Consider the following 27211-nt stretch of genomic DNA (forward strand, 5'->3'; position numbering starts at 1 on the left):
TTTCACACGTTATTAGTGAACACACATTTCTGTATCCTGCATAGAGCATATACAATTTCTAAGAGATGCTTTTGTTTTTTTTTAAATGTTTATTGGTTTTTAACTTCAGGAGAAAAAATGAAAAGGAAAAAAAAAATAGGTGCACATTAGGATTACCCAAGTATATAATTATATCAGTGACACAGAAAATAGGAATTACTAGGTAACTTTTTCAATGCAATAGGAAATAACCAGTGTAAGTCCCTGATCCTTCAAACATGAAAGCATATACATAACTTTGTTCGTCTGATTCAGCAATGCATTTAAGCATGTGCTTAATTTTGAGTGTGTGTTTAAATCCCATTGATTTCAATAAGAGTTAAGAATTGCCTTGATGAACTGGGTCTTTAAGTAATCCCACTGAAGTCATGTATTTAAGGATTCTCTGTCCTAAAAAAGTTATACTAGTGTAACTATGTTGGTTAGGGGTATGATTTTTTTTTAAACCAATATAGTTATACTGATCTAAACCCTAGTGCAGATGTAGTTATATCAGTATGAAGATGCCTTACACCCCACCCTGAACTGGAGTAAATTATACCAGTATAAACACTTTTATGTAGTTACAACTGTATCAACACTAGGATTATTTTGCTGCTCTAACTATACTAGTACAATTAAACTTTCTAGTGTAGACAAGTCTTAAGTGTTGGCAGGGTCAGGGCCTAGAAAAATCAAGCTAAAGAAACACAAACAGAAATTAAAGCCTATTAAAGAATCCAGATTTTGGCCTGGTCTACACTTAAAATGTAGGCATGTAAGGGTGTGAAAAATCCAACCCCTGAATGCTTCAGCTATGCGAACCTAAATCTCCAGCGTAGATGCAGTTTTTATAGGTCGCCAGAAGAATGTTTCTGTTGACCTACTACCATCACTCAGGGAGGTGCAGCAAAAGCATTTACTCAAAAGCATTTTGGATAACAAGGGGTTGTCTCGATGTCCTTGAGTAAAGCTGCAGCTACTAAAAGAATCAGAGTACTGTGTAAGGGGCTGTCCATAAATTACATAATGCATTAGGGGGTAGGTGGGTTCTTAATCTTGTGTGTTTGTTTCAGTGTTAGTGTTACAAAGGGTGGGTGGGTCTTTAACATCACCAATAAATGTGTTATGTAATTTATGGACATCCCCAATATCTATTGGAGACTCAGGAATTTTTGGATGGTCAAACATGCATCTTTATAAAGGATCTAACCATTGGACATCCATTTAAAACAACAAATGAATTAATCAGTCTTAGTATCACAGAATCAGATATCTAACGGTGTAAGTCTGGCTTTTCAAATGTAATCAAGGTCCCAGGAAGTATTAGAAATGTATTTTAACCACATGACACTGATAGGACACGAAGCAGCTGGTGATGAATATATCATTCATGTGCACACGTACTGTTTAAGAGTCAGACCGTGTACGAGTCCAGGGTTCCCTGCTTAGAAGGCTTAGCCTGGCTAATGAAGAGAAGCATATTAAAATGCCAGCCCCTGTTGTTAAAAATTCCTCACATATTTATCATCAGCGAGTGCTTTGCATAAATTAGAGATTGCCCAGAAAGTTGCTGGTGACTTGAGAAGGTGGGAGTGGGGGAGGGGAAGGGAAGGGAAGGGAGGGGAGATCCTTATTTCCCACCTTGCTCTCTTCTCAATCAAGTGGCTGATGCAGTCATCTGCTAAAAGTGATGAAATCTGCAAATCTGACAACTTCACTCTCATTTACATTCTGAACAGTCTCTGTGAACACAGGCTGTGATTACCACAAATAAGCTTCTTTAGTGTAGTGGCCAAAGTCTCCTTTGCATAATCCTGGGGCGAAAGGCAACACAAAGTAGGATAAATATTGGCCTTGTTTACACTAGGGAATAGTACCACCAGCGAGAGCCCTAGTGTAGATAAGGCTCCTGTGGCTTCCTCTGTTTTTACCACTGCAACAATTAAACCTGCCCTGAGCAGGAACTGTGTATTCAACCTCAAGGAACACACCTTGCTCCCCATCCTGAGCACTAATGAAATTTACATACTCATAACCTAGGGAGAATTCAGCCCAAGGGTTTCTAGGCAGCACCAGATCTTTTCTGTTGGTAACTAGAGCCACGTTTCTGGCAGGCATCAAAAAGCGTCTGCTCAGAACTTGAGCGCTTATCTCTTTGCCTGTGGCTCACCCCATCTGTGCATGCCATATGGACAATTGGGTGCATTAATGTCTGTTTGTGCACATAAGTGAATGTGCTCACAGATTCTGCAAGCACATTTGTGTCTTGTCATGAGAGGGTGGGAATATCGAGCTATAATATCCACTGTCCAATACATTAATGGCTAGATTTTGCCACCTTTACTCACATTGAGTGCCATATTACTACATGAGTAGTCCCACTGATGTTTACAGGTCTATACGCCAGGTAAGGTTACAACTCAGTTTGAGTAAGGGTGTCATTAATATTATTTGTGGCATTATATATAACTTGTCTGAGAGATGGGAAGTCTATCTAAGAGACTGGAAGTATGTACTATATTATGAAATGGATCCATATGATACTGGTTTTCTGAAATCACTGTCCCATACTGAACCCTTTATCCTCCTAAGCCTTCCCTGCAGCCACTCTGTGCATGCCCTGTATAGGTGTGTGCAGGAATAGTAAACATGAACATCAGTGTTTGAGTTCCCATATGAACCCGCGGAAATGAGTGGTGGATGTGATTTCTGTGTTGGTAGGCATTGCAGAAAGAAAAAGTCAGAAATAAGAATGGATGCAGAAGACCGAGCCCGAGGAGTCATAAAGGAGGATTATCAGAAACTGGGGCCAATGAAGTGAGTCGCAAAAAGGGAACAAAAATGACAGAGAAATCAACCGGGCTGGAAACAACATTTCTGGGGAGGGAAACTGAGGATATCTGTTAGAATTTGTCAGTGAATTTCCATTTGTTAGTATGTGTGACCATTTTGAGTTTGTTTTCCTCAAACATTCAGTTGCTCTGTCTTTGCCAATGCAGATAATTGCAGATAACAAACATGTAGCTCAAATATTCCACAAATGCCAGTTTTCAATTGTAGATGCCAATTCATGCTGTCTTAATTACACACTGTAAGTCTTTTAATCAGGAAACAGAAACAATATCATGTGACTTATGTAACTAGCCAATACAGTGTGAATTTTTAATATTCATGGAAAGCTGTTTATGAATGGTCTGCAGAGCAGGTATTATTTGCTGAAGAGATTCATGATGAATATAAAGAATATAATTCAATTATTTTCTGATCTGTTTGTGGGCAATTTGTGAACAGAAAATTAGATGAATTTTTGTGGAATACATTATTCATTGTGAATTATTACTCTGAGATCTATTAATCAGTCATGTGAAGAGAAAACAAGATGTGTTCGACTTCCCAGGATGGCGTTTCAGGCATAACTCTGCTATTTCTGGCTTTGGTTAGATTAAGCCAGATCTGTATTGATATTTCAATACAGTTTTTTGAACAAATCCTGAGGAACTTTTACATATCGGAGAGTGGGTGGAAAGGCATCAGAGATGGTTAAACTTACAGAATGAGATGCCAGAAAAAGATGTACAGCAGGAAAATCGAATATCAGGCCCTATCTGTTTCAAATTGGATACTAAAAATCTAGGCAACCAAAGTTAGTGGATATTTCTGAAAATGTAGGTCTTACTTTTGCTGCGTCTCAGTTTCCCCATTTGTAAAATAGCGTTTCCATACTCACAGAGAGAGCTGAGCGAACAACGGACGTTTCAGTTTGGCCAATATAACAAAAAAAGATCTGTTTGTTTCAAATCGAAGCTGAATTTCTTTGGGTTTTTTTTGCTGGAACCAAACCCCTCCAAAATTCATTTTGGATCAAAAAACACCTGAAATGAAACAACCCATTTTTCCAGCTTTTTGTTTTGGTTTTGGGGTGTTTTTTGATCTGAAATGGATTATTTTTGGGTTTTTTTGTTGAATTTTTGGTGGTTCTCATCCTTATAAATATAGCTATATTTTGAAACAAAAGGTCTAAGGGCTTGTCTGACAAACAGCTAGCAAGCAGCCAGCTGGGGTATAGATGTCCTGTCTGTGTCGACCCTGCTGCAGCTCACTAAAGGTTCTCTAGTGCTCTTTTACCTACACTGCCTTGACGCGGGAGCAGATGCAAGCACACTACGGCACTTTTAGTGAGTGGCAGCAGAGTCCATGCGGACAGTTCCTGTGTGACAGGTTAGTGTGCTGTAGTTTTCCACACCAGCTTGCTGCACATTAACTCTTGGTCTAGACAAGTCCTCAATGTTTTGTTTCAAAATGGTCAAAGTAAACCATTTTGACTATTTTTGGGGGGAAAATAATCCATTTATTCTGCCAAAAGTATTGGCTGAATTTGACCTGAATTCACTGATAGTTTCAGTATCCCCCAAAATGCATTTTTTTAAAGTGAATTTACTGGTTGCCAAAAAAAATAATAATCGCCCAGCATTACTCACAGAGATATTGCGAGGGTTCACTGATGTAGGTAGCGCAGCACAAACAAACATTCTAATTATTATTCTTGTGTGCGCTAAATGAAAGAAATTGGTTTATTTTTTTCCCTTCAGTACATTATGGACCAGCCTGCAAAATGTCATTGTAAGAATCAAAGTCCCACTTTGAGTTTTAGGAGCAGAGAAAGCCCATTAAGCCATGTGCTACAAATTTGATTAGCTTAAATTCAACCCAAGTAATTTCTTCTCAGTGGTTTAAGTATCCCTCCTTCCTTGTGTCTTTGAGAGGTTTTAAGGCAATATTTTGGACGTGTCTTAGTCAAATCCGAGCTCCACCGAAGTCAATGGGAGTTATGTCACTGACTTCATTCAGGTCAGGATTTTACCCCCGGGTCCTTACTAGAAATATTAACAATAGCAGATGTTACTGCAATTGGAAGATCCCCTCCTTCATCAGCTCTCAGTTATTCACACCGTCAGTAGGGGATACAGTCTACATTCTGCTCTCAGAGAGGGAAAGTCCCCATGTGTCATGCGTGAAGTTTCACCTTTCTAAGCTAAGGCTTGAAATGTAGTGAAATCATCACTAGCAGTTAAAGGTGACCCGGGAAAGGTAACTCATGTTCACTTCATTAGCATGACTAGATTTTAATTGCATCTCCTTACACCTTAGGTTTGCAGAACGGGCAGTTCTCTTCCTCTTCTGCTTGTTTGCAATCCTGCTGTTCTCCCGGGACCCAAAATTCATCCCAGGTTGGGCAAGTTTATTCACTCCTGGGTAAGATTCTATTTTCAATCCATTGTAACATTTTTTCAATAGTATTTCCAGGCTTTTGAGATCCCTGTGTTTTCCATTGTCCTTGTTTATACTGTTGTCCGGGTTTCATGGAGTAAATGGAGCTGAGCCTTATGTATCTCTCTAGAACCATTTTAATTGTTTATGTTTCCAAGAGGAGGTAGTGGAAGCCTAGTGGGATGTTAGTATTGAAAATGCTCACATCTATTTCCTGACAGCCTTGTGGCCTGAGCTCTGGGAATGTTGCCTATTGATACATTTAGGGCCAAGTCCTGAAGTCTTTGGGTAGGCCATTGAGTTCAGTGCGGGTTTGGGCTGAATAAAGGCTGCAGGAGTTCACCCCTTAGTGCTTTTCTCTCTGCTTTGCAACCTTTTCTCTGTTGTGACATCCAGACCTTTCTTATGTGAAGACAAAGATTAAGAACCATAAAGGCAATAATAATAATACTCATGGAGCGAGAGTGAGTTGTTTCTGCACAGAAAAGAGCCCAGCTCTATTTCTCTAGGGATACAGTTCAACAGACTATTCATATTCAGAAGAGGAATTCACCACATGCTTGGCTCTAATGGGAATCAAGTACATACTTCACAGATTAATTTTGTTCTCAATATTTAATAGTTACTTAAAGTTAAAGCTTAAATGCTTTGCTGAATTGGGGCCTAGAGTTTTTATATCACGCTCTTCATTTTAGAAGCTGAGCATTTTACAAAGAGATCATAACCAAAAAAGGCCAATGATCTGATTTTTCTACTTCCCTGCAACCAGCTTAGGCAATCTCCCCGGACCTCCATAATCGGTATTCTTCTCACAAACTCTAACAACGGAAAGTGATTCAGTCATTTGAGCAGCCAGCACTGCCACCCCCTCCCTGTTTTTTTAAAACCAGGTTTTTGTGTTTTCAGTGTCTCTGATCAGTTTTCTAAAGGAGTCACAGCCAATCTTAGCAATGTAGCTCAGAGGGGAATTTTAAAAAAAATGAATCATGAACAATGAGTGTTGTTGATGCAAAATCCTAATCCTCTTTGGTAAATCCCAATTTTTGTAAACTTTACAAATCTCAAGACTTTTGCTGCTTACAAGTGTTTCTGCTCCTCCTGGACAGGTTTGTCTCAGATGCGGTTACTGGAGTCGCCATAGTGACCATACTGTTCTTCTTCCCTTCACAAAGACCATCCTGTAAATGGTGGTTTGACTTAAAAGGTAGGTTGTAAGCCCTTGGGGTAGGGACTCTGTCCCCTTCTTCTGTGTTCTCTATAAGGTGAGCACACTGCAGGAGCTCAGCACATAATAGTAAGGCAGGGTACTCAGTCAGCAGGTATGGGGTAACATTTTGAAAAGCACCTAGGTCCCATTGACTCTCAATGAGACTTAGGCGCCTAAGTGCCTGAGTCACTTATGAAAATGTTACCCATATGGCTATGGCCACCTTCATCTTTAATTGAACGTGCAGCTTGTGAAGCCCATGGGGCTCATCTTACAGCAAAGCAGCACAAAACGAAAGCAACTGCCATTACGTCATTTCATGCAAATTAGGTGTTGCTTTCAGGCTCCGGGCAGGTCCTCAGACTCCCATTGGGTGAAATGTGGGTGTTCTTAGTTCACAGAACATGACAGCCCTACCAGTTTACCTTTCCATATGACACAACAATTGAGTTCTTATTCAGAAGTGACCTTCTGGGGGAGACACGGCAATTTCCTTCCTAGAAAGCTCCTACCACTCTGAGCTGCAAGTAGAAAATTAATACGGTGATGAACTTGTCCACAAAATTACAAATGTCAGAAAACTTCCTCCTGCCGTAATCTGCCAGATGTCAGAGAGGAGAATATCTATGTCTATTACACCAAGGAAACTGTCCTTTATGTTAATAAAAAAACCAGCTGAGAAAAAGCCCAAGAAAACCTTAACTGCTAGAACTTTTTTACTGCCTGTTTAATTGAAATTGAAATATCCATGTGTTCATTATTAAGTGATCATCAGCTAACTTTGACACCAGTGAGTAACGTAGCTATTTTATCAGATGACAAGTTATTTGTTAATCTGTGTGTGTGTGTTTGGTGGGGATCTCTGTCTAGCATCAAACACTGAGAATCCGCCCTTGCTGTCTTGGAGAAGGGCCCAAGAGACTGTACCTTGGAACATTATCTTGCTGCTCGGTGGAGGATTTGCCATGGCAAAAGGATGTGAGGTAGTTTTTGGAGTGATGCCCATCATCAATGTTACCTTGCTGTCATTCTACTCTATGCCCATGTTTTTTAAAAGGGTATCAGTTTGGCTTCTGACTTTGCTCCTGCAATTTTGCACCTGCAATTTTGCACCTGCAGTGTATGGCAGTTGAGTGACTGGATCTGACATCTAAGGGCTATAACATGCACCCCCTCCCCCGCCCACCTCAGGGTGGCTGCATTTCAGAGGTGGGTGGGCGAAGTGATCTCTATTTATATGTAGTTTGCAATTCTGCGAAATGATCTGAGTCTTGCATGGAAATGCAGGAACTCAGATATAAAACCTGCTGCATTTTCTCTCCCGCTGCAGGAGTCAGGCTTGTCTGTCTGGATCGGAGGCCACCTGCATCCCCTGGAGAGCGTGCCGCCGGCGGTGGCTGTCGTGCTTATCACAATAGTGATTGCCTTATTCACAGAGTTTGCCAGCAACACGGCCACAATTATAATCTTCCTGCCTATCCTGGCAGAATTGGTAAGATACGTCACCATGATGGGGCCAGCTTTGACCCCTCTGTGGTCTCTCTCAGCGCACACCCTTAGGTGGTAGGCCTTGTGCCTTTACCTTATCAGACCAGGCCCTGCGCTACAGAACCTTGTGTATCAGCATGATGACTCAGCAGGCCTGACTGGGTTCAGCCCCTGCAGTTCTTCCTTTTGGGGGCTTGTGCCCTGTGGTGGCCACAGTGACAGACAGACTTGTCTGAACAGCAGGAATAAAGCGTAACATAAGAGAACAAGTATTTGAACATGACAAAAGGTCTCCCGCATGTCTATCTTACCCTAAGCCCTACCACCCTGTGGGTGTGGGCCTGGCAGGTTTTGCTACATCTGACCCCCTTGGCAAAACAAGTCTGGTGACTTTGTCTGGAGCCTGGATGTAGCATCTTCACAGTTAAATAGCTCCAGGCATTGTCTCTTAATGATCCCCCTATGTTATGTATCAAGAGTCATAGTGTTGCCGTCCTATTAGTTTCCTAACAACCCTGCTATTAACCAATAGCCCAATATAGCCACGCTGTAACTATCCTGATAACCAGGTCACATATAGTATTCACAAATTACTACAGTCAGCCCCATGTACTTCACAGTCTAGGTACCCTATGAAAACATTTCACTCTATTGCAGCAGCCTGGCCTCCATCAGCTGCAGATGATGCACTAATCATCTGAGCAGCCCTGGGGTCACCTCACGCCTCTGCATACTAGGCCCAGTAGTCTCTAGGATCTCAGCTGGCCCATCCAGCTGTATAGGGTTGTGACCAGGGTCCCTGGAGGGGCTATACTGAGATAGCACAGTCAGGGCAAACTGCAAAGAATAGGGCAGATGATCCCCCAAACTGGTGGTTTATTCTATAATTAGATTTCACCAAGCCAGTAACCAAACAGTTCCTGTAATACCTTACTGATTACCAAGAAGCCAAAATACAGTTCTCTTTAAGCAATCCAGCCTTTGGCTCCCACCCAGACAGCCAACACTAATATAGTGAGGGTTACTAAAAACCTTATTCACTGTATATAAAGTTCTACCAAGAGATTGGACACATTACCCACCAGGACAATGAATATTTCAGATCTCACCCAAATACATGCTTATAGCCAATCCTTATTCATTAAGATTTATTAATAAAAAGAAAAGACAGAGAGTTGCTGTGGTTAAAAGATCATTCGACGTACAGATATGAATAAAGTTCTTAGGTCAGTTTCAGCAGAGATGGTGAGGTTGCTGCTTTGTAAAAAGCCTTCTGGAATCAGTTTAAAAGGCTATAGTCCAATTGGCAGTTCTTGTGCAGAGTTTGTTCAAATTCTTCCATGAAAAGTACAAGGTTAATCCACAGTAGACCTGGAGACCTCAGTCTTACAGGCTTAGATTTTCCCTGTCAAAGTTTAAGCAGATCTGAGATAGCAAGCATCAGACGCAAAACTTCCTTTATAGCTTGAAGCAAGGTGTGTTCACAGCAGGGCTTCCTTGGTTGAAGAATAGGTAATGTATATTGTTGCTTCAAAGCTAATCCCTCATTCCTAGGCATACATTGGTAGCTAGTTGCATTCATTAGCATATGGCAATTAACCATCAAACAGCTTACAGGTAGTTTACTACAAATTTCAAAGATAAATGAAAGAATAATATTATTGCACCACAAGTCCCATCTAAATGATAATATCCCCTTTTGACCTCTTAATCAATAGAATATCGTAATGAATCATTAAAGACAGGAACAGAATTTTAGCATCTACAAGCTAATTAGATCACATTAAACTTCTAACAAGGTAAACATAGATAAATACAACTAGGATCTATTCTTGATTCTCTAACAATACAGGCCTCCATGTCAAGGACTGTAGTTTATTTAACATGCCTGTGCTAACAATCTATAAGGAATGGACCTGCATACAATTTCAATACTCTTCTAATATGGCCTTAAGGGGTTGGTTTTGGGTCACTCAGTCTGCTGGTTGCTTAACCCTCGCTGGCTCAGCCTCACAGGGGTCTCCATGCTCCCTGAGGCCATTTAAAGAGACCTCAGGTTTTAGTCAACCAGTAGTTTTGCGATGTTGTGACTGCAGGATTGGGTATTGTGTATTCAAGTGGTTAGAACAGGCAACCGGGAGTCAGAATTCTTGGTGTCCATTTCAAGCTCTGCCACTGACCTGCTGTCTGACCCTGGGCAAGTCACTTCCCCACTCTGTGCCTCAGTTTCCCTATCTGTGAAATGGGGATAACAACACCTGCGCACTTCACAGTGAGCTTACAAGGCCTGCGTAATGTATTGGACTGTTTGGAAACAAGATGCTAAAGGAGTGTAAGTACGTGCTGCACAACATGCATAATAATAATCTTTAAAAATGTTATTAGCCATAGAACAGCAGGATATGCTACTATAAAGCATAGATCACTGAGTTCTGCTAAGCACAGTGCTGTAATTATTTGCATTCTTAGATGTATCTCCATTGTAGCTCAGAACCCCTAATGTACAGTGTTTTTTTTCAAATTTTGTTCTTTTAAGGCAATTCGTCTGAAAGTAAATCCCCTATATTTAATGATACCAGGAACTATAGGATGCTCATACGCTTTCATGCTGCCAGTCTCCACGCCCCCGAACTCAATTGCATTTTCTTCTGGACACCTGATGGTCAAGGATATGGTAAGTTGTTTTATGTACAGAAATCACTGAAGACACAATCATCTTGATGAAGAGTTTTTAAGACAATAATTTTGAGATATGCTGCCAAATCAGCATTTTGTAAAATAAAATCACAAAGGTCAGTTTCTGTTATGAGCAGTGTGTGAAGGCAAAGAACCTCATTCATGGTCGGTCAGATCTAGAAAGTGTTATTTAGGTAAAAATGGGCCAGATTCTGCCCTTGATTAAACACATGTAAATCCATAGTAATTCAACTGCTTTCAGTGGAGTTACTCCCAAATTTCTTCTGTGTAACTGAGAGCTGAGTCTGACCTTTAAGTGAAAAGTGGAGCCACGAACTCGAAAAATAATCCATTTTCTGCCTCCCCCTTTAGATATTAAATGAATTTATTGTAACAAGGGGATGCTCATCTCCCTGCTGTCCATTTTGCTGAGTTTGAGATCAGACCTGTCACAAGGATCTCTGCTCTCAACTTTGGGAGAGTGAACATGAGTCCTTTAAATGACTCCTATGGAAGTGTCCTTGACCTTATCTTCTTCACATTCTATTACAGCACTTCCCCTTTGCTAACGAAGTTTACATGGCTTTCACAGGTTCCAGTGAAAAATAACCTTTGGCATCTGTTGGACATAACTAGTTCTGCAGTTGTTTGTGACCTAGGGTTCTTTGCCCTGATTTATCTTCTAGATCATGAATAAAATATCAAGCCATGAAGTTATTGAGCATCCCAAGCAGGGCTGGCTCCAGGCAGCAGCCTGGCAAGCAGGTGCTTGGGGTGGCCACTCCGGAGAGGAGCGGCACGTCCAGGTATTCGGCGGCAATTCGGCGGATGGTCCCTCACTCCCGCTGGGAGCAAAGGACCTCCCGCCGAATTGCCGCCGCAGATTGCGATCGCAGCTTTTTTTTTTGGCTGCTTGGGGCGGCCAAAACCCTGGAGCCGGCCCTGATCCCAAGCTAAATTTCCCAGTAGGCCTTGGTCAAAGTCACCATCTCTATGTGAAGTGCATGCTACTACATTCCTTTTAATTGGTTAAGTGGATATACTGCCAGTGGTATCTGATGTAGATGCTGGCCGAATCAACTGCACTAGAATATTTTAGTCTTTTCTGATCTGGAAGGAATTATTTGACATAATATGCTTGGAGCAATCACCCAGGCAATTCCCATTCAGGAAGATGATAGAGTGAAACAGAGAGAGAGGAAAGACAGACTAGTCTAGGAAAGCCAGAAAGCTACAATATGAAGCTCTCCAAGTGAGCAGTAAAATTAATGTCTCTCAAAACTCAACAGGAAACACGTATATGAATTCTCAGATGTGCTGTCAAGTTCTCTATAGAGACTAAATGTACAGCCTGTATAACAATTACCCTCACTAATGAAGAGACATGCTATTTCCTAAACGAAGAGTCACTAAGAGCTACTTCTCCTTTTGATTTTACTATTAAGTTTGTTTTGCTTTGTTTTCCTGTCTGGTATATTCTTGTTGGCATTTAAAAAAAAAAAAAAACTCTTATTAAGGCAAAGTTACAATAAAGTGTTTACATCCTACACTGTACATTACTATTAGTTTTTTAATGTAGATCCTTACATTAAAGAGCACCAAGGGAATGTTTTCAATTCACTGGGCAGAAGAGCTTGACCACAAAACTCCTATGAATGTCCATCAGAGTCAACTTAGTACATCTCCATACTCCAGACTGAGCATATGTCCTCTTATATAACTCCTCACCTGTGGTCTGTGGACCCTTAATGGTGCACTAAGCCCTTTTTGATGACTTGCAGAATAAATCATTTTTATAAGCAATGGCTGAGGAGGGGGAGATGGTCACATAGGGGAAAGGATCTCCCTCTTATAAATGCAACCATTCAGAGCTGGTTAGAATTCACATGAAGATGGCTCAGACGTTCTTCCCCAGGCTGTAGCGTTTCTGTGGTGATGGCCACACTAAGTGACCATTTTCATTCTCATACCATTCTCACACTCTTATCCTCAAGGCCGGTGAACATGAGCAGAAATCACTAGACCTGTTTGGTAGGAACCTAGTCTTATGTGATTCCGTAGTGTAGTAGGTTGGTTTGGAGATAGCTGGTACTAGCTGCTAAGTTGGTTTGGTTACCCAGGGCCTCAGCCCACACCCCAGTGCTTCTCAGCATTTGCACAAACACTCAGTAAATGAGGAAGTGAGAACTGGGGAGAAAACAGCAGGCCTGTTTTCAGTTTCCTTCAGAAGAGAAGGGTGACGGGAAACGCACCAGGAAGGGGATTGAATATTACAGAACATCTTGGTGTGCGGAAGGGCAAGGAGAACACTCAGTGAAAAGCAAGGAGGTGATGAGAAATTGGGTAGGCTTCTCTCAAGATTCCTCCCCATTTCCCTCTCCTTACATCTTCTTACCCCAGAGTTGCAGTTACTCCCCTTCAGGAGTAAGGCTAGACACAGCTACTTCCAAAGCCCATCTGCACTGTTTTTTACCTCAGCCAGAGGGGATTGCTGGAGAGTGACCTGAGGCAATCCCTCTCCCACAGGCTGAGCTTCACATCACTTACAGCCTCTGCCAGCCTGAAAAGTGAGAATCTGGGACCAGAACCTAGTTTGCCCAGTTGGAAGCACATAGCATTGCCAGGAATCCTGCCCTGAGTGAGTGAAATCCAGACAACAATGGGATTTAGTACTTTGCTTAAGGTCTCATTGTTCTGCAGCAGGAGGTGAGCGTTCTCATGATCCCATCCATGCTCACAGCACTGGATTCAGCAACTACCATGGCTGAGCTTATGCTTGGGAAACCCAGTTGCTTTTATAATCCACACTAAATGTGAAGGTCTCTGTCCAGCCCGTTAGTGACTGGTCCACATGTGATGTTAATGAGTCTGCAAAAGCCACCCACTAGAAGACTTAGTCCTTTAAGCTCAAGTGGTAGAGGCTTGTGCTTTATACAGTCCACCAGGAGTACATGAAGAGCAGTCAGGGGAGGATGGGCAGATTCTCTAGTTTATGGCATTTCAAGACAAAGGAGTGGATGTTTTGAGGAAACCACATTCTTGCTGAAAGGTCAGGTTAGCTGGATGTCAACTTGATTCCTTATCTGTGTCCCCTCCTTGCACAAAATCATTGTGCTCCAGTGGAAGCATGAGCAGAGGAATCCACGTGGGGGCAAGTCAGGTTACACACTAGGCTAGTCCTACTCCTTTAATGGCAGAACCGCTCAATGACTTTGCACACCTGCTCTCTGATTCTCAAAATCAGTGTAACAAAAGGATGGGGTGTGGGCAGAGAATAAATATAAATGACCCTCGTTGTGCTAATGAGGCACTTTAAGCAACTCACTCTCCTCTCTGGCCTTGGTGCTCAGACAGTAGCACTCATTAATACAGGGTTGGGGTTCTCTGTGCCCCCCACATCTTGTTCAGCAAATTTTACCTTGTGGTAATATGTGCCACACTTTGTCCTGTATAGGATCAATCCTTAAGGCTCTGCAACAGTGGCTGCTGCATGCAATGAGATGAGGTTCATTTTTCCTATTGGAAGCCATGGGAATCTAGCTGCCTGGATTAGCCTTTCGCAAAGGAGCCAGAGGGTGAAGGGCTAGTGCCAAAGTGGTTAAAGAAGAGGAACTTCAGAGATTAAAAGATTCATGTTGCTGAGCAGGGATCTGATCTTACACTCTTATGTTTAAATATGCTGCTCACTCACCAAACAGCGGGCAGGTGGAATAAGAGGAAAGTTTATGTGCATGCACCCGGGTCTATGGCTCAGTTGAGAAGTTGGGATTTTATCTATGGGAGGGGCTGATCGTTATTTTTAGGGTTGGCTCAGTTTAGAGACTGTCACCCTTAATCACATCCCCTTTAACTTAATGTGAAATGATAGAAACCCAGTTTGCTCCCATTCTTGTTGACAGGTCAGCTTGCCTGGATGTCGGCTTGTTTCCCAAGCTTGTGTCCTGCCCTTGGCTGGCCCCAAGAAGGAGCAAGTTTTATGACTTTGCTGTGATGTTCTGTGACTATGGAATGAAAGTGCAATTTGTGAACGTCCCTTTCAGTGACACAGGCTTACCCAATAACCTCAACGTGCTTAGCCCAACAGAGTTCAGCATTCCTTCACATCCTCTGACTTTCTTTCGCCCCACTCTACCCCAGCCTCCTTACGGTTAAAAGTGTGATGACGTGCCTTCTTCTGGAGCTGCTACAATAGCATCCGGCCATTCAAGCCTGTTCTCTCTCTCCCTTTGTACACCACCCGTTGCCCTGGTTTAGACTGAGGTTTAACAGTTGCCATGGTTGTATGAGTTTGTGCCTTTGCATTGAGTGAAGTGAGAGTCAGTTGCTTTGGAAACAGTGAGCCAAGTCCTGAGGCTCCTTCTCACTTCTACTTAGGCTGCAGCCAATGGGAGTTTTGCCTGAGTGAAAACTGAGCAAAGGCTTTGGGAGAAAGCCTAACTCCTTTTGAAATTCAGCTGTTTATCAACTCAAGCTCCTGTTATCTTTACATATTGGTAAGGGGCTCTGGTGGTTTTCTTTTCTAAGAAGTGCACACCTAACCTTTGATTATTAATTTTATTCAGCTTTCACTCTTTGCCTCCATATTGCTGTAGCTTTACAGAATTGCTTGTTCGTATTAATTGGCTAAAAATGTCTGTGGTTTCACTCATTCCCTGAACATGGACACTGATTGTATTACAGACGGGGGCTTAAAGACAGAAAATAAAACAGGAGCTTAAAGACAGAAAGTGCTTTTTAATTCACAGCAGGGCTGCTGGAGGATTCAGGGGGCCTGGGGCAAAGCAGGGGAGCTGCGGCGCTTGTACTCACCCGGCGGCGGTCTGGGTCTTCGGCGGCATTTCGGTGGTGGGGGGCCCTTCAGTTGCTCCGCGTCTTTGGCAGCACTGAAAGACACCCCCCACCGAAATGCCGCCGAAGCCCAGACCGCCGCCGGGCCAGGGCTTGTGGGGCCCCTGTGGGGCCCGGAGCAAATTGCCCCACTTGCCCCCCCCCTCTGGGCGGCCCTGATCCACAGACTCTTTAATTTGGATTCTCAGTTCCCTGATGCTCAGCTGACTTGTAAGAGAAACCTTTCCTTCTGCAGAAATGAAACTTAAAACAAACACATACACACTCCATTTACTGGGATGTTAGAGATGCTTTTCCAAAGCCTGATCCTGAAAAGTTTTGAACTTTCAGTGAAGACAGCAATGGAAGCTGCATGTACTCCTTGGCTCTCCGGCCCTGATCCTGCACCAACAATGGCTAAAATTTCATTTATACCACTGGCACAGGATCAGGCCCCAATTCACCAATGTGTTTGAGCATGTGTTAAGTATGAGAACAGTTTTGTTGACTACTCATGTGCTTAAAGTTAACCATGTGCTAAAGCTCATGTGCTTTGATGGATGAGGACCTAAGTCAGCATTTGGGAGTGGGGTCCCCGGCTTGAGAAAATCCAGATGAAATGTTAATGAAACTCCTCTTTATTGTAATGTTTGTTCATGTGCAGTCAGTCCTCAGGGCTGGCAAGCGTGGTTCCTTGCTTCGCATGCTCAGGATTTCCAGGCTAAATGCAAGTATAATGTATCTGCATTTCTTTCACAGGCGAGAACTGGGCTGCTCATGAATCTTATGGGTGTTCTGCTCCTTAGCTTGGCTATAAACACATGGGCCAAGAGCATCTTCCAGCTGGACACCTTCCCTGCGTGGGCCAACATCCATGGAGAGAACATCACGTCCCTCTTGCTGGATGTGAAGAATGTTACTTTAAGCTCGCTAAATAAAATATGAACAAAGCCAGGTCATAGGTGGGACTCACTCGCTTAGGACTGGGGCACTGGAATCGCCAGAGTGTACGCACAGGACAAAGGCCATGTTGCTGCTCACGTTGCACAGGACTTTCCATTCATTTTATTTTATTTTTATCAATATTATTCATTGTCACTATGTAATTTTTGGGGTGGGGATCTTGGAAGATTTGGCTCCTCCCCCACAGATACCTATCAAACAGTTTTAGAAAACTTTGTTCTTCATTAGTAGAGGTGTATTACATGGATGACCAAGTAAGTCTCTAACATTTCCAGGGTAAATGCCACTCCTGGTGAAATCTATGGGAGTTTTGCTGTTAACTTCAGTGGGCTAGTTTCTGATACCCTAACTCATGCTGGATGGTATCCTTACTCCCATGAGTGAAGTCAATGGGACCATTTCAGGTGCTATGCAACTTGAATCAGGGAATCAGAACCAGGCTCAGAGGGGAGCCATGCTTGATCCCTGTGATTCTAGAACACTTGTTAGGGGTCAAGTTTTCACAAGGATTTCACAAGTAATTGTATCATGTAGTATGAAGACTATTTCTTCAGCTTATGAAAGGATAATTCAGGAGACTATGACTGAGTCTAGCAAGAATTTGGTGTATTGCTCCACAGTGGGCATTTGGTAACAGTAGGTTTCCAAACACATTCATTAGCTTGGGAATTATTTTAAAACCCAAGACAATAATTTTCACTAACACTTTTGTACTGACTGGAAAGGCAGAGATTTGTGGCCATATTCACTCCTGATGTAACTCTGTGTCTATCAGGGGCTTGACACCAGTGGTTTATGTGGCTATTCTTAAGTTGGTGAACTTCCTTTAACTGAGGTTTGAGGTTGACCTACTCATGACAATGCTGTTGAGTCACAAGTCAGTAGACTGTTCGCAGAGGAATGTTGACATTTTTGCGAAACGGAGTTTGATTCTTTTATCTGATTGCTTGGGTACTTTCAATGAAAGGATTTGCAAATTGAGCATGATTTTCATCACCATTGTATCCAAACACTTGTATTTTGTTTGTGTAAGACTCTGACTATTTAATTAAAGATCAGTATTTGAAACAGATGGGTTGAAAGATGAGGAGTCTGCTATGGTGCTTTGGGGATGGTTAGCGAGGGAATCCTTGCACTGATACAGATGTTGGATTCAACTGGACCAGATTCCCAGCTGGTGTAAACTGGCATAGCGCCAATGGCATCGACGGAAGTAGACTGATTTACACCAGCTGAGGTCTAGCTCAGTTTTCCCTTGAGTTACTCAAAAGATTCAGTGTCGGCTCTGAGAGCAGACAGGGTAATTTATTCATCAGACCCAATTCTCTCTTTAATCGCAATTGCTGCTGTTGCTGTGAAAACTATATTGATTACATCACAGTATGGATGTTTCCAGAGGGGTCAAGCTGAAACCAAAACTGACCGAACATGGAACTCAGCTGATGTTGAGACAAAGTCCTCGTGATTAGGGAACTTGTACAATAAAATGCATTCATTAGCGTGCCACTGTGTTATGTTTTATCTGTGAAGCCAGGGGAGAAACGTGGGGTCTGAGGGTCCTCTCACTCGCCCCAGTCTCACTCCATTGGCTTCAATGGAGCTGCTCCTCATGTAGGCTGGGGTGAGGGAGACAAGAGTCTGGTTCATTGACGCTCTACCTGTGTTGCCCCCATTCTAGTCAGGCCAGGAACCCTGCAGACTCAGTGGCAATGTCATCCATTTAAGAGTGTGATTAAAGTAAGGCTTTGAAGCAGCATATCCATGAGCTTGTTGGGCCAGTTTCTGGCTCTCTCGGCTAGAGGTGTACAGTGACAGTGGGGGCACAGAGCAGCAGAGACTGGAGCCATTCTGCCTGGGCAGTGGTGGGGAGATGCCTTTTGTGGGTGCTAGCAGCGCCGCATGCACGACACCACCAGGGGAAGTAACGAGGTGCAGCACATGCGGCCCTCAGGGCTGGCGGCAGGTGCTATGCCCCCAGGTTGCCTGGTCATGGCCTTTTTGGGGCATATGGTGCTAGCTGGGCCTTGCTTGTGTTCAGGGAGTGCTGTCAACCGCACTGTGGCTGCTTCCTCTTGAGCCTTTGCCAGCTGCCATTGCACCTGCCCTGGAGGAAGCCGAATGCAGCCATTAGTCGCTATAGTGCCACTTCCTGTAGGCTTGGCCACATTCACCTCAGCAGGAGCCTGGATTCCTAGCAAATTACGTTGTACAGGTCAGAATTGTCTGCTTCGCTTGGCCTATGGCTCAACACTTAAACTTTGTCAGGATCACGGGACAGTATAAGAGGCCTGATGCTGGCTGAGCTGGTGACACAGTTTCTCTGAGCTCCGCAACTAGGATTAATTTTTGAATCGAAGGGCTCTGGCTTCGGAGCCGTTATGCTGCTTCTATGGCCATCCTGGGGCCTGTATGTATGTGGGATGAATTGCAAAGTGAAAACGGCTCCCTTCTTACAATTCTGCCCATCATCCTATGGAGTGTTGATCTCACAGTAGAGGCAGTGATTACGATGAATGCAGTTTATCCCTACAGCAGGAGCCCGGCCTGCCTGGCACAGACAGTATAGTAACTCCTCACTTAACGTTGTCATCATGTTCCTGAAAAATGCAATTTTAAGCGAAAAGATGTTAAGTGAATCCAATTTCCCCATAAGAATTAATATAAATAGGGGGGGTTAGGTTCCAGGGAAATTTTTTTTGCCAGACAAAAGGCATTATATACATTTTAAACAATTTTAAACAAGCAATTTAATACAGGTATAAGTTTTAAACAATTTTAAAGAAACAATTTAATACAAATAACTCCCCTCTTAACGTCCTCTCACTTAACCTCCACACCTTCCCCCAAGCCCCCACCCTTAACCTGCCTCTTCTCCACCCCGCTCCACTTCCTCCCCCTTTACTCCGCACTCCGCATCCTCACTCCTTCCTCCTCCCCCCAGCCTCCTGCCCGCAGCAATCAGCTGCGTTTGCAGCGTTCAGGAGGCTGGGGAGGCTGCGTGCCACGTCCTCGCTCCTCCCCCCTGCCCCCAGCCTACGGAATGCCACAAACCAGCTGATTGCCACCAGCAGGAGGTGGGGGGAGCAGGGGGAAAGCGCTGATCCACGGGGTCCACTGGCGGGCAGGAGGCACTGAGGGGGCGTAGGGGAGCTGAAGGGGGGCTGCCAGCCGTGGACAAAGCAGGTGGCCAAACAACGTTATAGAGGAGCATTGCACAACTTTAAATGAGCATGTTCTGTAATGGAGCAGGGACGTAACATTGAAACAACATTAAGCGAGAGGACGTTAAGTGGGGAGTTACTGTATTGACTGCCACAACAGTAGCTGCAATATTCATAAATGGCATTAACATCCCATCAGTGCACAATGGTGAGGCTGATCACAGGGGGCACAATTCTAGTCTCTCGTTCTATAGCCTGCAACCTGGGGGATCAAATCAGATAGCAAATCTCTTGCTGGACTCAAACTGGAGCAAAAAACCCTAGCCAGAATTTGGGGACTGAGGAAGGGTGTTCAGATTTAGATTCCTGGATCCAAACTCTACCCCTTTGGGTCTAGGTCGTCTTCAAAATTGGACGAGGCCTTATTTCTAAACTTAACTTGGAAGTAGCGCAAGCTGCTAGACCAGGGGTGGGCAAACTTTTTGGGCCGAGGGCCACATCTGGGTGGGGAAATTGTATGCAGGGCCGGGGCAGGGGGTTGGGGTGCATAAGGGAGTGCGGTGTGTGGAAGGGGGTGCGGTGTGCAGGAAGGGGCTCAGGGCAAGGGATTAGGGCAGAGGAGGGTGCGGGGTGTATGAGGGGGCTCAGGGAAGGGGGTTGGGGTACAGGAGGGGTGCGGACTGTGGGAGGGGGGTCAGGGCAGGGGGTTGGGGTGCACAGGGGTGCAGGGAGCTCAGGGCAGGGGTTGGGGTGCAGGAGAGGTGTGGGATGTATGAGGGGGCTCAGGGCAGGGAGTTGGGGTGCAGGAGGGGTGCGGGGTGTGGCAGGGGGCTCAGGGCAGGGGGTTGGGGTGCACAGGGGTGCAGGGTGCAGCAGGGAGCTCAGGGCAGGGGTTTGGGGTGCACGAGGGGTGCGGGGTGTACGAGAGGGCTCAGGACAGGGAGTTGGGGTGCAGGAGGGGTGTGAGGTGCGGGCAGGGAGTTGGGGGGTGGAGTGCAGGAGGGGTTCGGGCTCCAGCCCGGCACCACTTACCTAAAGTGGTTCCGGGGTGGCAGCAGCGTGCACCGGGGCCAGGGCAGGCTCCCTGTACGCCTGCCCTGTCCCCGGCCCCGCGCCGCTCCAGGAAGCGCTGCGGTCCCTGGGAGAGGAGGAGGCGGAGGATTCCTTGTGCGCTGCCCTTGCCGCGCCTCCAGGTACCTCCCCCGAAGCTCCCATTGGCCGCGGTTCCCCATTCCTAGCCAATGGGAGCTGTGGGGGGCGGTGCCTGGAGGCATGGGCAACATACAAAGCCCTCTGCCTCCTCCCCCCGCCCCGCCCAGGGTCGCAGGGAAGTGGTGCAGGCTGCTTCTGCAGAGCGGCGCGGGGCCCGCGGCGCCACAGGAGGCAATCCCGCAGGCCTAATCCAAACCCCCGATGGGCCAGATCTGGCCCACGGGCCGTAGTTTGCCCACCCCTGTGCTAGACATCTCATGAGAGCAACTCACAGGATTTGGGCACTTTTATAGCACTTTCCATTTGAGACTCTCAAAGTGCTTCACAAATGCATCTTGCCTGGGGAGGTAGGGAAGTACAGATGGGGAAACTGAAGCACAGATGAGCTAAGTGATTTATCGAAGGTCATCCAGTGGGTCTGTGTCAGAACTGGAAACCAAATGTAGATGTCCTGCCTCCAAGTCCTGTACTTTAGCCACAGACCATGCTCCCTTCTCTCTGTATCTCTCTAATCAGGATACTGCTTTCAGAGCCCAAAAATGTGTGCATCCCCCACGGCTCTGGTCTTTCCTTAGGTTTTCTGGTTCAAAGCACTCCTGGGAATGTGGGATTATGTAATTCTGCTCCTTTGTAGCCATGTATGCACCGGTCCTAGAGTAATTGCGCTCGCCTAAAGTCTTATTTCATGGTTTTAAGAGTATCACTAACCATGCAACCCTCTCTTACTTACATTTGTTGCTAGCACCAAAAATCACAATGATTGCATTATACAATTGTATGCACCAACCTGCCTCTTCCCAACCCCTGCAGTCTGCATCACTGCCTCGATAGCTGCTAAAAGATTTAGGCCTAAATTATCACATTTGTATATAATCCATCCTGAATTTTAACTCTTAAGCCTTCATGTTCATCACTTTCTAAGGTTAATCAGGCCACTGGCAGTTACGTCCCTTGTAGTTCTCAAGGCTCCTGATATGTTATGTGACTGAATCGTTGTCATATTTTCTTTTCTTCATAAGCGACTTTCCAAGACCATCATGATCATGTGACTTAGATTTTCCATGCTTTGGACTTGATGAAACACTAGCTGATGTCGAACATTTGTGTTCTCGTGTCTTTACACTTTCCGTTTTCAGCCACTTGTCCATATTGGGTGTACAACAGTTCAAATAAAAATAACACATGGAGAACGCTAACAAACTAGTAAATGAGAAGATTCCCTCATGTCTCACTGGAGCAAAACGGCACACTACAGAGAATGACTGAGTATGGACTAACTGAGGGTCGTTACCACCACATTGGCTACAATGACCTTGATTCCGGCTGATTTGGCGCGCACACACTTTTTCTTCCACCATCATGGGGATGTGGGGCCAGGGACAACTTAGCCTGGAAGGCCGCCCCAGGTACAGCGTGGCTCCCCATCCCATTCTGCCCCTCATGCCGCCCAACTTCCCCTGTCTGCCAGAGACAGGGTCCCAGCTGCCACCTGCAAGCTTGGAGTCTGGGCTGCTGGTCTCGCACTCCATGGGGCTTGGGCTGCCCGCCCCACTGGCTCCGGGGCTCTGGCTGCAGCCCCGCACTCCTGGATCCCAGCGGCTGCCCCCCCACGCCCGGGGTCCCTAGGGACATCTCTGTCCGCTATTACAGAATTTTTTCTGAAAACTCCCGATACATTTTGTGAACCCCCAAGGGTTTCCAAACCCCAGTTTGGGAACCACTGGTCTACCAGCTCATAGTAACACTACATGGTGCTTAAAACAGAAATTGAAGAAGAATCCTGTAAACAACAGGGAACATTTTGGGGAGTCAGTGTACAGATTGTTGAGTTGGAATTTGTCAGGACAGCAGGGTTAAGATGTTCCAATGCTGTGCCATGAGCTCTTTAATTATGCAAAGTGGTAAAGACTCAGCCAAAAGACAGTACCCTTGGCACTGGCAGCACGGTGCTCCTTAACGTCACCACGGAGCATTGGTTCAGCAATGACTCAGAGAACCAAGTGCCATTTACTGACTCACCACGCTTGATTCTTCCTTAGCTTTTCTTCACAGGTCTTCCATCCAAACTCAGACCTAATTGGCTTGTGAGATCAAACACGTTTGAACCCCGAAGTGACATGGCAGCATCTCACCACAAGAGGTCACAGTTGCTTCACATAGGTGAGAAAGACTCCACAACTAGCAATAAAATTCATTGCCATGAAGGAAGCTCTTGCATTAAGCTTTGGAGAAGGTTAGGAAAAGTCTGACAGCCATGTTTCCGGCTCATTTTTCAGAGAATATAGAACAGGCGTATATAGAAAAGGAAGGAAATCTCAGGTTTAAAATCTGCCCCTGAGCCCTCCTACAGTTATCCCCGCTGGAACTTAGATGCATATCTAGATTTATCCATGAATTCTTGCATGTGCATTAAGCGATCAAATTATACAACAGTAGGAGGAGGAACAACCCATCTACCAACTTTAGCTCAGACACACTCTGGGAGCACAATGAATCAGTTAAGTGGGAGAAGAGTTCTATTTACAGAAGGGAGTTATCACAATTTGGTATCACAGACTATTAATTTATTTTGCGTATGGTCCCTGTTTGACAGAATCTCTTGGGTCCAGTAATGTAACTCCTTGTTTATTTTGGGCCTGAGCCTGCCTCTGTTACTCAGTTACTCTGTGCAGCTAAGGAGTCAAATTTGTCATTAGTGCTTTAATTTTCCAGCAGGCAAATACAGAAAATGGCACAGAAACTATTTACCTATCTTGGGACTGCTCATGTGAGTGCAGGCTGCAGGACTAGTTCTTTTGTTACCACTGGGACCAGGTTATAGTATTTCTACTGCTTTCCACAATCCAGCAAGTATTCATCTTCCCCGGTCCACAGGCACCTGCCACACACAAAGTCGCTGAATAATTTGCTGGCCCAGAAGACTGCCTGTCCAGCTTGTAAGACAGGTTCAGCCCAGGTCAGTACAGTGGCCTAATGCTAAAATTAGTTAATATTCAAATAAAGTAGAAACTAGATTAATTTTAAAAGAGTTCATAATGAGACCTTAATTGATTCTACAGGAGACAACTGTTGGATCTTTGTTCAATCCTTTTATGTTCTGGAAATTGAATTCATATCCTCATGCAAGCAATTCCAAAGGAAGCGCAAAATAAATAACAGCTTCTTTTGTGCTGCCCTGACGGTCTTCCCTTCACAGACAGAACAGCTGTATTAGTTCTGTATGCGGCATTCGATGGCTGGTTTATGCTGTTCACATAATGTCTGAAGCATCGCTAGGAAACCTTTGTGTTACCAGCCGACTGGGGAGCATAATTACTATAACTACAGTGCAGAACAGCTGGGGTGTAGCTGCTAAACCTGAAAATGCTCAATTTGCTATCCCCAGCAAGTGCTCATCAGATGCATGATGCTTTGTAACATTTGCTTGTGCTTTATAGAGTCTGTAAGTGTGCCTGTCTTGAGAGAGGTCTAATGTGCAGACACTAGCGGCATTACTTTCGTTCTTTCTGCGAGGTGACAGTAAAGACGATTTTGTCTCAATTTCTGCACAAATCTATAGTCACAGCTGCACAGGAGCTTCTTAGGACTAGTCTGCTGGCCCAAGCGGCTGCAGATCTGGAGGATGTGGGCTATGGACACGTTCCCCTGCATGGGAGAATCCACTGAATGGCATAAAGCCTCCATAACGCTACTCCACCTTCTACACCCCAGGGTCCTAGCATAGGGGGCATGCCCAGGGAGAAGGAGGCTTGGTCTGGAGGCCATTACAACTAGCTAATCTCCAGCTGCCAGACAATTGATGGCATCCATTATAAAATACAATAGCTTTAGGCTGCTCTAAATTACACTGGGGACTGGTGTGGCAGGGGTTGGCAGGGCTGGAGACAGAGGAGTGAGGGACTGGCTGGCTTCAGGCAGGGGGATGCGGCAGGGGTTGGCTGGAGACTGGGCAGGGGGTGCGGGGCTGGCTGCAGGCAGAGCAAGGGGTGCAGGGCTGGTGTGGGCAGGGCAGGGGGTGCAGGGCTGGTGCGGGCAGGGGTGTGTGTGGGGCTGGCTGGCTTCGGGCAGGGCTGCAGGGGGGTGCGGCAGGGGTTGGCTGTGGACAGGGGGTGCAGCTGGGGCTGGCTGTGGGCAGGGACTGGCTGCAGGCAGGGCAGGGGGGTGGGGCTGGGGCGGGCAGGGCAGGTGGGGCAGGGCTGGTGCGGGGCTGGTGCAGGGCTGGAGGCAGGGCAGAGGGTGCAGCAGGGGCTGGCTTCGGGCAGGGGGTCAGGGCTGGCTGGAGACAGGGGCTGGCTGCAGGCAGGGCAGGGGGTGCGGGGCTGGTGCAGGCAGGGGGTGCAGCAGAGGCAGCTGGAGCCCCGGCCCTTTAAATAGCCCTTGAGTCCCCACTATCCCAGGGCTCTGGGGGCTATTTAAAGGGCTTGGGGCTCCCCTGCTTCTACCGCCCCGACCCTTTAAATAGCCGAGGGAGCCCTGGGGAAGCGGTGGGGCTCCAGCGGCTATTTAAAGGGCCGGGGCAGTAGAGGCAGCGGGAGCGCCGGACTTTTTAAATAGCCCCCAGAGCCCCGCAGCCCTACCCCAGGGCTCCAGCAGTGGGGCTCTGGTGGCAATTTAAAGGGCCTGGGGCTCCAGCCCCTGCTGGGAGCCTCAGGCCCTTTAAATTGCCCCCTGGGGAAGCCGGGCCATGCCGGTACACCATACCAGGGCTTGGGCGCCGGGCCCTCTTAGGCGCGGGGCCCGATTCAGGGGAATTGGTTGAATTGGTCTTAAGCCGGCCCTGCTCCTTGTAGTTCGGCACTAAGCCCAACGCAGATAGATTGGAGTCTCTGAGCTGGAGCTGTTAATAGCTCCTGGCAGTCACTGTGAATTTATTCCAGATCTCTTTTTCCTTGATATCTCTATGGCATCAGTCGCTGTGGGCTCTAGGAGTCTGAATTCTGTTTACACCAGTGCCCTCTGAAAACAGCGTGGGAGCAGGTGGTGCAAGAGAGTGCACATCAAATTGAAAGAGTTTAACTTAGCATGGCACAGCAGGGCAGACAGCATGTGCAAATTAAACAGCAATTCACTATTAAAAACATTTTTAATGAGCTTTAACAGTTCGGTGAGCAACCTGTAATTAGCCTAAATCACTTCACGCAGAAGCAGCATTTTAATGTGAAACTATCTGGCTGTGATGTACGTTTGCCAGGAAACAGAAACATACAAGCTCCCATCAAACATACAAGCTCTGTATCAAGCCTGGTAACAAAGAACCACAGAGAAATTTCACAGAGTTTGTGCTTTGGCCTGTATCTACTCTACCAACTGACAAAGGTTTTCTATAGAAGCATCACCGTAGCATCTGTGGGAATTCTCTGTCCCTTGAAATCTTTCAGTCAGGCCTGGATGACTTTCTAAAAAGTCCTCTTTAGCTCAACCACAAATTATTGGGCTTGATGCAGAAATCACTGGGTGAAATTCTATAGCCTGTGTTATGTGGGAGTCAGACTAGAGATCACGCTGAGCCCTCCTGGCCAAAATCTATTAACCTAAACGCTTTACAGGTAAACTACATCTGCATTTTAAGTTTCCTACGGCACTTCAAGGGATCACTTCTCTTCACCCTCCCCTGGTTTTAGGAGGCCGTCCTTGGGCTGGGTGTACAGTGTGGGTGTCCAGCAAGGCCGAGGGCAGAGAGAGAGATGGATGATGTCACTCTGTGGAAGAAATCCCTGAAGAAGTTAATGCTGCTCCTTCCACTGTGCAAATTCTACCTCCCAACCCCCCGTTGGAGGAGTAAGAACGTGCAGTTGCAGCAGGGAGAACTATGAGCTACTAATACAGCTGTGCTGCCGGGGCAATGACTTTTTGCCTAAGCTTGAGTTCAGTGGAGGTGGGCCCCTCTTGCAGATGTCTTCTACCGAAACGTGGGTGTGAGGCTGTGCCTCCCATCATTCCACGTTTCCTCCAGTCCTGTTAGGAGGACGGGGATGCATCAGGCCTGTTGTTGTTTGGAGTCATCAGTACGTTTTTTTGGTTTGTTTTTTGTGGCATGGAAGGGATGATTGCAGCTCTGAAGAAGCAGATGACAGTGGAATCTTGCTATAACCATTTCCTTAAAAATTGTTGATACCTTAAACTTCTGCAGGAGCGCAGATACAGAAGATTGTGTGGGAGCTATTGATTTATGGACTTTTTTTCCAGTGACAGCAATCACTGCAGTATCTCAGCACTCAAGAGCTGCCCAAGGAAAGTTCAGATCAGGTTTTATGAGTGTCTTCTTTTCAAATTAGATGTAGTCAGCTAATCAGACTGCAACTAAGGGATTGGTCAGCCTATAAAGGACCTGTAATGGGTCGTATCCCTTTAAATAGCTTATGAGCCCCCTCATGGAGCACTGTCTTTC

At 45.6% G+C, this 27211-nt stretch overlaps 1 protein-coding gene across 1 annotated transcript in view; it reads left to right on the top strand.

Moving 5' to 3' along the window:
• Positions 1 to 17892, top strand: part of SLC13A3 (solute carrier family 13 member 3) — a 41600-nt gene extending 23708 nt beyond the window's left edge. Inside the window, exons 7-13 of the mRNA XM_026652727.1 lie at positions 2743 to 2838; positions 5170 to 5274; positions 6396 to 6493; positions 7367 to 7479; positions 7827 to 7988; positions 10521 to 10658; positions 16247 to 17892. Coding sequence (XP_026508512.1) covers positions 2743 to 2838; positions 5170 to 5274; positions 6396 to 6493; positions 7367 to 7479; positions 7827 to 7988; positions 10521 to 10658; positions 16247 to 16432 — 898 coding nt within the window. The 3' untranslated portion in view covers positions 16433 to 17892. The remainder of the gene's footprint in view (positions 1 to 2742; positions 2839 to 5169; positions 5275 to 6395; positions 6494 to 7366; positions 7480 to 7826; positions 7989 to 10520; positions 10659 to 16246) is intronic.
• Positions 17893 to 27211: the final 9319 nt, after the last annotated feature.

Source organism: Terrapene carolina, unplaced genomic scaffold (genome assembly GCF_002925995.2).
Source record: "Terrapene carolina triunguis isolate 2854851 unplaced genomic scaffold, T_m_triunguis-2.0 Scaffold130, whole genome shotgun sequence".
Classification (NCBI taxonomy): Eukaryota; Metazoa; Chordata; order Testudines; family Emydidae; genus Terrapene; species Terrapene triunguis.